We start from the raw sequence: 12,368 nt of genomic DNA, 5'->3' as shown, positions 1-12,368 counted from the left end.
ATTTAAATTTGGCTCTTGGCTTTTAATACAATGCTTCCTCTTGCTCTCCAGATGAATGGATAAATCTGAAAATATACATACAGCAAGGTCATCTGTCCAGCTGTATATATATTTTGAATTTGGTAAAGGAAGTGGGGACACAGACCCCACCCACAGCATGCACAACACACTGAGGCAAACCAGAAAATAGGGAGTCAGAGAACCTTGAAGAAGGAAAGAGCCAAATCAAGAGAAAATTGCTGGAAGAATGAGCTGAAAAGAATCTAAGCACTCCAAGGGACTTGGCAAGGGAAACAGAGCATCCAAACCCTTACTGCTTTTTTAACAGCAAAGACATTTTGGAGGTGATGATCTCATAAGTCTTTTCCAACCTGGAGGAGTCTCTGTCTAATTCTAACAGGTTCAGAAGTGAGGCCTAGGAACAAGCCAGGCATTTCTGAATTTTGGAGAAACTCATTTATGAATTTTCTGCTCTGCAAAATGCTGATGGGTCTAGAAGAACCAAAGGAAGATCTGGATCCAGATTCCCAACAGGTGATTTTCTGGTGGCAACCCATGCATAGAGGTTCCATCGTGTTTCAGCTCATTTTGGGGCTACCTGATCAGCTACTGCCCGTGCCAGTTTGTCCATCCTGGATCCTGCCTCTGCAATCTTCTTGGCTGCATTAATGACATCAGATGTGTTCTTCAGGGGGCCTTTCCCTCTGTGAAACACAAGACAATTACCCACAGTCTCAATAAATCACGAAAAGCAACACTTTTAGTGACCCTGTTTAGTGCTCATTTTTAAAATAGTAACACAAATGTCTTCCTAATTTATTACAATTTTGCCTTTTAAGTACTTTATAGTACAGCTTGATTAAGAAATCTTTCTGCTGTATTTCCTCTCCCTTACCAAATGCCTCAGTGGCAATTTAGTCTGATGGTGCCTTCAAGCACATGAGCTGTACTTAATAGTATATGCATTTTTAAGTGCTCATTAAGCCAATGTTGTTCCTGGAATACACAACTATTTCAAAATGATGTGATTCCCAAGCCAGTGCTAAATGTTCAGCCCATCATGTCTAAGGCAAGAATGTCACATTTTAGAAGACATTTTTTTAGAAGATTTTTTGTTGGAAAATAAAGAGAGGTGAAGCATAATCATTATGTTACACACTTGAACGTTACACTTAAACCGTTTATAATTAGCTTTAGGTCTGATCTTTCACCATATTTTTAAGATGTTGCACAAAATTCTGATTTTAGTCATTAAAGCTACCAAAATGTATTAAGACAGAAGGTCTCCACAGACTTCTGTGAGTTTTCATCAGACTCAAAACTTTAATCCTGCTTGTACCAAAAAAAAATTGCTGCTGCTTCTGAGAAAGTCTCAACTGGAAGTGAATTCATTTTCCATTTTTTTTTAATGTGGAAAATGACAATATGATCAAACTTTTTTTTTTTTTAAAATTAAAGAGAAGTCATTTTTTCTAAGCACAACACTGCATTATTTTTGGAATTTTTTAAAATCTATAATAGCAAGAATAACGTGCTGAAACATATTTCCATTTTAATCTTCCTTCCAGACTTTCATTACCACTTTAAAGAGATACAAGTATCCCACTTCTGGTGAACTTAAACTGCAGCAAAAATACTTCTTGGTGACCTCGTGTGCTTCTACATTAATTACATGAGCAGCTCTGACTGTCACAAACTCCATGCATTTGAAAAATTATTCTATTCTAACACTGCTGAGGTTACAGCCAACCAAAAAGGTGTGAAAGGCTTGTTTCTGTTTTAATGGAATATATTGAACAACTTGTTATTTAATCTGATGCAGACAGAGGTGCACTTTGATTTTATTTTTTTTTATTTACTTCAAACGTGTCAGTAGTCTTTATCTCATTCTCAAATTAGTTTTGTTCTTTTGTTGCTAGAAAATACAATTATAAAACTTCCAGTTTCATGGTCAATATATCAAAGGTTGTCCAGGAGGTTGCAGAAACTGTGCATATTCTGGGCTGTTTCTTTAGAACATCATTTCTTCCTTCCATGATATAATCACAATGTTTGGGCAGTTTTCACTCTATGTTTTGCTGACAGAAGGATCAGAGACAATACAAATACAAAAGTAACACATAATTGTGTAAAATATCCTCTCCATCCACTTCCACCCCTTGCCACTATCCCAGGTTGCTGCAAGCCCCAACCAACTGAGCTTGAACACTTCCAGGGATGGGGCAACACAAAGAGATGAATAAATGGATGTCTGATTTTAATCCTGGAAAAAAAAAATCACAAAGATTTTCATCCTGTTTTGTGTAATCACATTTTGATAAATACCATTTACACTTTTGAACCCACTTAAAAAATAAACACTGAACAAAATTTAATTTACTACAGTGATCTGGAATTCAAAGAATCTTGTAAACCTTTCTCCCTGGTGTGATTAACAACATGGCCATAATAAAAGACAATAATTCTGTTTATATTGTATCATTAATGAATGGCCTCTGCAATTAGAGAAGAATAAGGCATCAATAGAGAAAAGAAATGAAAGTAAAAAAAAAAAAATCATTACTGACAGACTCCCACGAAGCATGAGATCAAACCAGTTTCATTTCATTTGGGATTTTTTTTGGAAGGAAGTTCAATGTTCAAATGATATAAATAGTTTTGCCATTATTTTTGATTGACACAAATTGTGCTGAAATGTTGAAAGTTCAGAGAGCCACATGCACTTAGATGGGTACTAAAGGAAATGTCACTGGAGTGTCTGTAAGGTCACAGACTAACTTTACAAAATGATCTGCAAATAAAAGAGACTTGCAAATAGCACAAAAAATTAATGTGATTAATCCCACTTGGACAAACACCCAGAGCAGTGGATATGATGAGCATTCCTTGGCTTTGCATCCCCAAAACCACAGCAAATCATCTCAAAAGGGTACAAATCAAGCAGAAGAGGGGAGATGTGGCCCGTCTGAGCTGCTGAGCTGGGGTTGTTTTGTCCTTACCTGGTGAAATCTGTCATTTCCATCATGATCATGCACATCTGCTTGGCCAGCACAATGATGTCATTGCCACTGTCATCCCACTTGGCCACCTCTGCATCCAGCTTGCTCTTCTCTTGGTGGAATATCTCCACCTGCTCAGCAATCTTTGCCTTCTCCTCCTGGGGCAGCTGGGCCATGATAGCCTGGAGAAAATACAGGGGTTGGGCATGAAAAAAAGGGAGCTACAACCTGGATCTTTCCAGTGGCCCCAACAGCTTGAGTTACTTTTTATGGGAGCTGAAGATGCAAAATCCTGTAGGCATTTGATTTCTGTCAGGACAGGTAAAAGCACATTCACAGCGTGTTTATGCCTCTTCTTGCACTTTCAAGATGATAAAATTTGTATTTATGATGTCGTGATTATTCAGCAGTTGACAAAGGAGAATTAAACCTCAATTTTGAGGAAGAACACAACAAGTGACATTTATGGGAAAAGGCAGACTGAATTGCTGTGTCTCCCCTCGTCTCATCCTCTGTCAGAAACAGAGGATTTCAGATTAACACAACACTAAAATAAGCTATGACACACAAGACAATACATTCGAAGTGAATTGTAACAAGTGTATCTTTTAATGATATTTAGTGTTCTGATTTTCTCTTGGAAGAGATGCAAGAAGGCACTGGACAGGTTGGTACTGATCTGCCTCAGCATGAACAAAGCACAAAGTTCCTGCTCCCCTCCAAAAACACCCTAAAAAAATTATAATAATTACTTTTGAAGATCAAATGGACACTTTGAATAATGATTTCCAAGTTAAGCTATTATTTGGCTCTAGGGGTTCTGAAGACCACATTATGCATTTAATGGGGTGTGACACATATTTAAGTGTCATTACATTTTTTCCTTGTTTATGTCACTTTCAATCAGCTGCAGTCTTTTTCTACATTTTCTTAAAATGCTCTTGGCTTTTAAAAATTCGTAATTGACCTTTTCCCAAACTGAAATTAAAAAGGGTTATAAACAGTAGATCAGAAAATGAGAAATTTGCAAGTTAATCAAATTAAAATTCAAGACGAGTTTTAATTAGGCCTTATCAATGTAACTCAGCAGTTTCAAGTGTGAGCATAATAGTCTTTGCACAGAAAAATGCAGTATAAGTCAAGTTAATAAATAAATATATAAAATGCACGTAAAACAACAGAATTGAGGAATTAGCTGAAATTAAGACAATTTGATAGGAGTAGTGAAATTTGGGAAGTTTATCTGTATGACTTGCCTGTGGGTTCTTAAGTGGCTGCTTCACCTGAACACTCTTTAAGCTGGTAAACAGTGCTTTAATAATTCTGTTCCAGCTGCTGATGTGCTTTCAAAGCAGCCATATCCTACAGCAAATGCAGCCTCTAAATTCCACTTTTATTTCCACTGAAGACCAACACAAGTCTTTCTGCTAAAACACTCACCAGCCTTATGGAGTAAGCATATTAAACAAATCCATTATATGGCACAAATAAAAGTATTTTGCATCTTTTCCACAGGAAAGGTTCAGGCAGGATTCTATTCTGCTCAGCACTCCAGAATGGGGACTGGACAGCTTCTGCTTAGCATTGTTTCCCTTTTAGGTTTTTATAATTTGTTGCTTCCTGTGCCACATTGCAATCTATGTTATTCAGGAACTGTCTTTATGATATATTATGTTTATACAGTGTGTACCTGATCAAAGCAGAAGGATTTAAGTGCAGCAGTAGTAATAACCACAATAAATGTAGTAGAATTCAAGAACCCTAAATCCCCAGGTGAACTCGATTCTTAGTAAGAAAAATTACTGCAGTCTTTACTTGGGTTTCAGATCAAGAAAGGATGACATGCTACCCAGTCCTAAATGTAACCAAATAGGTGAGAAAGGCTGTGAAATCTGACAAAATAGTCTGTACTGTATCTCATTTCTGTTATACCTGAGATTTGCTTTAGTGGTCCATACTTTGAATATCTCAAACAGGAGTTTATACCCTTTAAAATATAAAAACCACAAAAGATATTCAACTACATCCAGAACATTCTGTCACCAGCCTCACAGTAAAGAATCCAGGTATTTTTAGCCTTAGGGATGTCATGATAAAACTCCCATTTTTCTGATGCATGGTATGGTTTATTTACCATCTATATTCAATATTTGGGGAAATAATTTTAAGACAAAAAGAAATCTCTGCCTATTTCACTGGATCCACGCCTTGCATTTCTCCCACACCTCTGAGTAAGCTCCTTTGAGATTTTTGTTACTCCACTGTTTCTTTTCAGGGTGTAAAACCTTTGTGTCAAGCCCCAGCCTGCAGCAGCTGAAAACTCTGTCCTGGTCCTCTGAGCCTTCACAGCATCTTTGCCTGCTGGTCTTTAGGTTCTCAGCCCTACAAATCCTCTTCCAGACTCCAAGGTAAGAAATCCCCATTCCAGTTACAAACTTTTGCTGCTGTTTGAGTGTATGGGGAGGATGCTTCTTATTTAGTCCATAGCTTCACTTCCAGCACAACAGAACAAATCAGACTTGTGTGAAACAGCCATGAAAATCATTCAGATAATTCCCAGTTTCCTGCTAGTTGTCTCTTGGAAAATGTTAAAAGATGCTTTTCTTTAAAAAAAAAAAAACCCTTTTTCTCCAGTCCAATATATTTTCATGATGCATAAAATTATATTCTGATTATTTCTTTTTTGATAATCTGAGCTGAGAAGACAATTCAGTAAACATTCATCAGAGGATGGCATAATCCTGAATGTTAACAGGAATATTTCTGAGTGTTAACAGACTTCACTTCCCCAGCACCTGTGACCCCTGAAGCACTCATCAGCTTAATTTGCAATCCCCATGCACAAGCTGAGGTCGCAAATCACAGTGACTGGAGTTTATCATGATGTAATTACCCTGGTAAAATTACATTGACTCAGTAGCAAATGTCTTCAATTACAATTAAATTACAGGGACTACTCAGTAGCTTAAACAGATCTTCTTGACAGGTTTGCACACTGGGAAACATGACTAATGTAAGATTTCTCTGGATACAGCACATGGTGCGCTGATGGGATTTTTTTTTTTTTTTTTAATTTGCTGACTACTCCCACAGTTTCAGCACATTCCAAACCTGCAAAGCCTCCTCTTACAGCACTAGCTGGAGCAAGCAGCTGATACTAGGCACCACGAAAGCCTCCAGACCATTCAATAAATACTACTTAAAAAGGTTTGACGTGAAAAAAAAAAAATCTTCAACAGCTCCGTCAGCTTGGTCCCATCCTTTCTTAAACAACCCTGAGGACTGGAGATCACCTTTGCTTTCTGAGGCAGAGATGGTCACTGCTGGACACACAGGTGGGGTTTGCACTCACCCTTGCACTCTGGCCAGCGATGAGCTGGTCATCCTCGGTCTGGACGCTCGTTCGGCTGCGCACGTCGTAATCCTCCTGCTCGAAGTCCGAGTCGTCCTCGAGCTCCTCAGGGGTCTGCAGGGACACACAAAAGCCACAGAGAGGAGGTGACAAGCTCAGAAAGGACACAGAGCAAGTCCTCTGCACAGTGAGCTCTTATTTCATTGACTGCCAGCCCAGGAAATGCTGTTCTGTTCTTCTCTGAAGTGAATTTGTCTGCCCTAGCAGTCAGGAACTGAAATTGAATTGTCTTAAAAATTAAATTGTTTCAACCCTAGTTTTCTTTACAAATGGCATTTGTTATTACCTTGCCACAACTTTTCTTGCTGCAATTTCTCTTAACTCTGTTAATATGATGAATGCAGTTCAGGAACAAATATCCTTTGGAAACACTAACAACTGGAATGCAGTATTTTAAAATTATGTTATTTCATATATAAAGGGCCACTAACAGTATTATGTTACTAGAAACTACAAGTAATCTTCAAAAGAGAAATTAAATACCTGGGAAAAAGCAACTAACATCCTGGAAGAAAAATTTATCAAAGCAAATAAAATATTTCCCATTGAAAGAAAGTGTAAATTATGTCAAGTGGTTTTGAAACAAACATGAAATTCATAATCTGTGTAATCTTGTTAGTTCACATGGTCCTTTTCATATACAGAGCTTTGGAATTTGACTCATCCTCCTGCTGAGACCATGATGTCTTCAATGCTGATGCTCCCTACAAATGATGGGAAGGTTTCTTGGAAGATTGATTAAATCAAGTTACGTATTTTCAGGCTTCAGATTGTTTAAAATGTTGGAAGGAGGGAGAAAAATAAATAATTGATGGATCTGTTCATTTGGGGTTTTTCACCTTCCAGCAAAACGTTCTGAGAAAAAAAAAAATCCTTATTTATATTTAGAGAGACAGTCTTCTTAAAATCAGTATTTAGTATGATATTTAAAATAGATGGTGCAAAAAAGTGGGAACTTTAGAAAGAAGATTATATTCCATTTTATGGTTGAATAATATCTGGTACAACAGCCTGAGTAAGTTCTGCGGTACCAAGCATGACAAAGGTATGAAGAAAAAGAAAAGGAAAAGAAAAGCACAGTAACTGCAGAGAAATCCTCACCTTCCTGGACACCCATCACCCCCAGTGACAGCCTGGAAGGCCAAAGCACTACAGAAGAAATCATCCAGGCTGGCATTTGGTGCTTGGAGGCAATGTCAAGTTTCCCAGCAGAGGTGCTAATCACTGCCAGTTGTCATTACAGCTCAGGCTGGGGCTGCTCAGTCGCCAGGAACGGCTCCAAAGCCTCGAACGTAGCGCAGAGGAATCTTCTGGTGATATTTCTGTTCCAGCACCAAGTGCACATCCCTGTTTATAGCTGCACAGTGAAGTGCACAGGATGGGAGAGTAAAACACAGCCATCTTGGTGTGACACTGAGAGGATGGATTAAATATGGGCTTTGGTGCTGAGCTGGAGGGAGAAATAACCAAGTGTGACGGTGTGGTAATGAAAGTGCACCTCTGAAGAGAGGCATGCACAGAGAGTGTGTCTAACAGGACAGGCAGGAGGAGAAGTTCAGATGAAAAATGAATTTACCTGCTCTCTACTGTCACAGGTAAAATAAAGGATTGGTACCCATCCAATAGTCCTGTTTTCCAATCACCTTTAAGCTCTTTGTTTTCTCTGCTCAGCTGCCCGAGGGCAGGATGAGACCTTAAAATCTGTCATGAACAACAAGGTACAAAGAGAATCCTACAACTCCCTGAGCAAAGAGTGTTTTCTATCACAAGGCTCAGCTTTTCATCTGCTTAGGCTTTGCTGTTTAGAACAAGAACAGGGTGCAGAGCTTCAATAAACCATCTGGCTCTTCCCCATCCTCCAAATTCACTCAATGAGCCAGTTGCACTGGTCATTGTAAAGCCAGTATCCTTTCACACCCCAAATATATTCCTCTTAGTTTCTTCTGTCTCCACTTCTATAAATAAGATTATAAAACACAATGCGCAGTCCTTTCCAAGGCTTTCATATTCAAACTTGAAGTAAAGATGTAATATTACAAAATATTACATCTCAACATGGTAACCAGTAAGGACATGAGGCTGCCTCTTAAAAAGGAAAAAAATATTCTGAAAAGTCTATGCAAGGACTTATTTTTGAAGAAATATCCAGAAAAAAAAAAGTATTGCTGTTACTGACATTCATGATCTTGAAATCTGTGGCCTTTAAAAGACTGAAATTTAATGGGTATGAATGTTGAACTTGGAGAAAATGTAGTGCAAACCAAAAGGGCAAGTGATGCAACTGTTAGCAATATACTACAAGCACAAGACATCCTCCTATTTCCCCTCTGTACAAGTGAGATCTAATTCAGAGTGATCTTTCTGATTCACTCTTTTCATGTTTTCAAGTGTGAAATTTCACACTCTCATTTTCTTCCCCAAGCAGCTGCATTTTGCATTAGGGTGAAGAAGTGGGGTTAACTTTTACCTGTTTGCTGCCATTTTGAGCATTTTCATGATTTTCACCATTGCACCTTTGCTTTGTCTCAACTGATCCCCGGAGATGCAGCCCTTAAAAAAATAGAGTCTCCCTTTTGTTTAGACACAAAGGTACCAAAAAAAAAAAAAATTATATTGAATTTGACTTAAAGGACTACTCTTAGCAAGGCCTTCTAAATACACCAGAATGACTCTAATTTTTGTGCACAACTAACAGGACCTTGATATTTAAAACCTTGTTTCCAAGACAACAGAGTCTGAGACTTCATTTCTCGGAGCTGGAAGATAGAAAGACTGATTCTGTCTTTCAGACACCTGGATTTATGGTTACACAAACGTAGAATCACAGATCTGAGGTTGGAGACAGCTTCCAAACAGAGCTCACTGCCATCAGCGGCAGAGGAAGCTTGAGTAATATTCAAAACTAATGGATTTTATGCACTGATTGATTTCAGAAGAAAAATGGACCATTTTCATAATCTTTAATCTGTTTTGTAGCACAAGCCATAAGAGTAAAAAAAAAAATCCCAAGATTTTTTTTCAAATACATTATCTCTACTACATTCATCTAACTCAGAGGAAGTTTTCCAGTGAAGAAAAATCTTTCACAATCCCAGATAAATCACACGATAAATATATGCTTTCCTCTTTTGAGATGCATGTTTTATTTCTAATATGAATGTGGTGACTTTCAAATTCCAGGCATTGGAATACATATATATATTTTTTAATATCCCTCTGGTTGTTTGATTGAAGAGCTTGCTGTGAACAAAATATCTTCCATCTATGTCATTTTTTAAATCTTTTGTGGCTGCAGTTTGAAAATGTGAATTATACAAGTATAAGGAATAAAATGGCATATATATGCAGACTTAGAAATGCTATTTGTTTCATATTTCACCAACTCAAATGTACTTGATGAAGATAGAAACCCCACTTTGCTATGCACTTAACAATTGTAAGATGCAATTACAAGAATTTCAGCACTGTGAACACCAAGTCAAGCTAACCTTGTAACGAGAGCAAAGACTGAAGAGATGAAAAGATACTCCCCTGTTTTTTACAATGAAAATTCCTTCTAATTCTAGAAGACAAGGAGAAAAAAAACCCAGACTTTACAAGGTGCTTTTAAATCCAACTCCAAACCATTCTGTACATTTGTTTTGCTCCCACTGCAGCCTGAGTGACTCAGCTGCAAGCAGCACGTGAGAGCCTCAATCAGAGACCCTCTCTCACTGCAGGTCTTCAGTTGTTTGGTGATTTACAGTAAAATCTAACACTTCAAAATCAATCTGAGGAGCAGCAGGCACTCCGTGGAAACACTGGACCCCAGGACACCCTTTGGAGATAGGATGTTTCAAAAGATGAGGGGATTCTGCACCAAATCTGGTTTTACAGAGGACACGAAATGTTGCAGCACTTTGGATTTTACTCCAATGGCTGCCCCAGAGGTGATGGTGGCTAAACCTGACAAGTCTGACAGAGGAGAATAGCATTAATAAATACACCCAAACAATTGGGGCTGAGGACCCCACAGTCATTTTGCTGAGGTTTTCTCCCAAGGATTGAAAATCCCTTAATGACATAATGGAAGAGAAATGGAGTTAATAATAGAATGAAATATCCTGATTGGAAGGAGCTCACAAGGATTATCAAAGTCCAACTCTTGGTCCTGCACAGGAGATCCCCAAGAGTCACAACTTGTTCCTGAGAGGATTATCCAAATGCTTCCTGAATTCTGTCAGGCTTGGTGTGAGAGACTGAAATGGTTAATGGTTAATGCTTAAACATTGTAAAAAAAGGACTTGGCCATTATGGCAAAATTGTATGGAGAAGCTGTGAGCACCAAAGCGCTGCTCAAATGTGCCTCCTGAGGGGAGCTGGGCTGTGAGTTAAGCCACCTCGATGGGAACTTGAGCAAAGGTAAAGGTGGTACCATTGTCCAGGTCTAAAGAGAGGTGTAGAGAGAGCTGAACAAGGCTGGGGGAGAAGAATCAGCTCAGTTTGATGGGGAGAGGAGAGATTTTGGGTGTGTGACAGAGGGAGTGAGCACCCACCTTATTGGTGCAGGGCAACCTCACTGTAGGGAATAATGTCCTCTGACTCCATGATTCAGAAGGCTGAACAAATGCTTTGTTAAGCTATACTACATTACACTAATATAATATTAAAACTATACTAAAGAGATACTACTAAAGAAAAACTCATGGCCCTTACAAGACAGTGACAACACAGCTTTGACCCAACTGGCCAATCAACCCAAACAACCATCAGCAGAATCCAATTAACAAATCACTCTTGGTAAACAATCTCCATAACACATTCCACAGGTGCCAAACAACAGGAGGAGCAAGTAGAGATAGGAATTGTTTTATCTTCTTGTCTGAGCTTCTCACTGCCTTCCCCAGGAAAAATCCTGGGAGAGAATGATGTCTCTCTCTGTTCAGAGAATGTGGATACAAAACCACCCAGCCTTACACAAACTGGCTCAGTTGTAAAACCCACCCACCCTGGGGTAGCCACATCCACAGGGCACTCACGTGAGGGGCAGCAGGGGAGGGCTCATAAACCATCAGGAAACCATCAAAGAGCCCCAAAACACCCCCTGACTCGTTGCTGAGGCCCTGCAGCAGAGAACTGCACGTGATGCAAAGTGATGCCACAGACCCAGAACCTGCTGCACCAGAGAGCTTCAAACTTGTCCCCCAGGGGAGGCACCGGGCATTGCCAGGTGGCCCAAACATCCATTAACCCATTGAGCTCTGTGTTGGTGGGACCCTCACCAGAAGAAGGGGGGTCAATGAGATGCTGTCAGGATCCACAGAGTGCTGGTATTTTCTGCTTGATCTGTCTTTCACTCTTTTTCTCTCCCACCCTGCCCCTCTTTTTCTTTCTCTCTCTCTCTACCTCACACTACTGTTAAATAAAATCCATTTTATCAACCTCATCATATGGTCTTGTTTGCACCTTAACACAGGCAGAGGCATCTCTCTAACAATTTTAATAACCAGAACTCTACACCTGGTGCTGTGACCACTGCCCTGGGGACCCTGTTGCAGTGCCCAACCACCCTTTGGGTGAAGAACCTTTTCCTGATATCCAACCTAAACCTCTCCTGACAGAGCTCCAGCCACTCCCTCGTGTCCTAAGGTGCTCCCAGAGAGCAGCTCCAGGCATCACCCCAAAGAATCAAGTTCACAGATGTTTAAAGTCTTCTCTGTAACTTGAACTAAAACATGGCAAGAGGAAACACCTGGACATTGGCTCCAATAGTGCACTCCTGACCCAAACAAATGTAATGCTCAATTGATGTAGATGCCTCTGAAGAAGAGGTTGCTAATGGCAAAGGCCATGTTTAAAACCAGTAAATAACAGTAAAGTGGCCTTGGAGATTCATAAGAATGAGAAAAGTTGCCATTGTGAGTCCTTCTGAGTGTAGAGAGCGTTTCTGGCCAATAACTGAGGGAATTTCATAAGCA

At 39.4% G+C, this 12,368-nt stretch overlaps 1 protein-coding gene across 3 annotated transcripts in view; it reads right to left on the bottom strand.

The window, feature by feature from the left end:
- Positions 1-12,368, bottom strand: part of CTNNA2 (catenin alpha 2) — a 474,927-nt gene that overhangs the window by 31,252 nt on the left and 431,307 nt on the right. For all 3 annotated transcript variants that reach the window (XM_071447298.1, XM_071447300.1, XM_071447299.1), the window contains 3 exons: positions 6,352-6,465; positions 3,000-3,181; positions 599-704 (listed from right to left, as the gene is read on the bottom strand). In XM_071447298.1, coding sequence (XP_071303399.1) covers positions 599-704; positions 3,000-3,181; positions 6,352-6,465 — 402 coding nt within the window. The remainder of the gene's footprint in view (positions 1-598; positions 705-2,999; positions 3,182-6,351; positions 6,466-12,368) is intronic.

The sequence above is a fragment of the Agelaius tricolor genome, unplaced genomic scaffold (genome assembly GCF_023055355.1).
Source record: "Agelaius tricolor isolate 1412-34295 unplaced genomic scaffold, bAgeTri1.0.p SCAF_24, whole genome shotgun sequence".
Taxonomy (NCBI): Eukaryota; Metazoa; Chordata; class Aves; order Passeriformes; family Icteridae; genus Agelaius; species Agelaius tricolor.
This window is presented reverse-complemented; position numbering and strand designations above follow the sequence as displayed.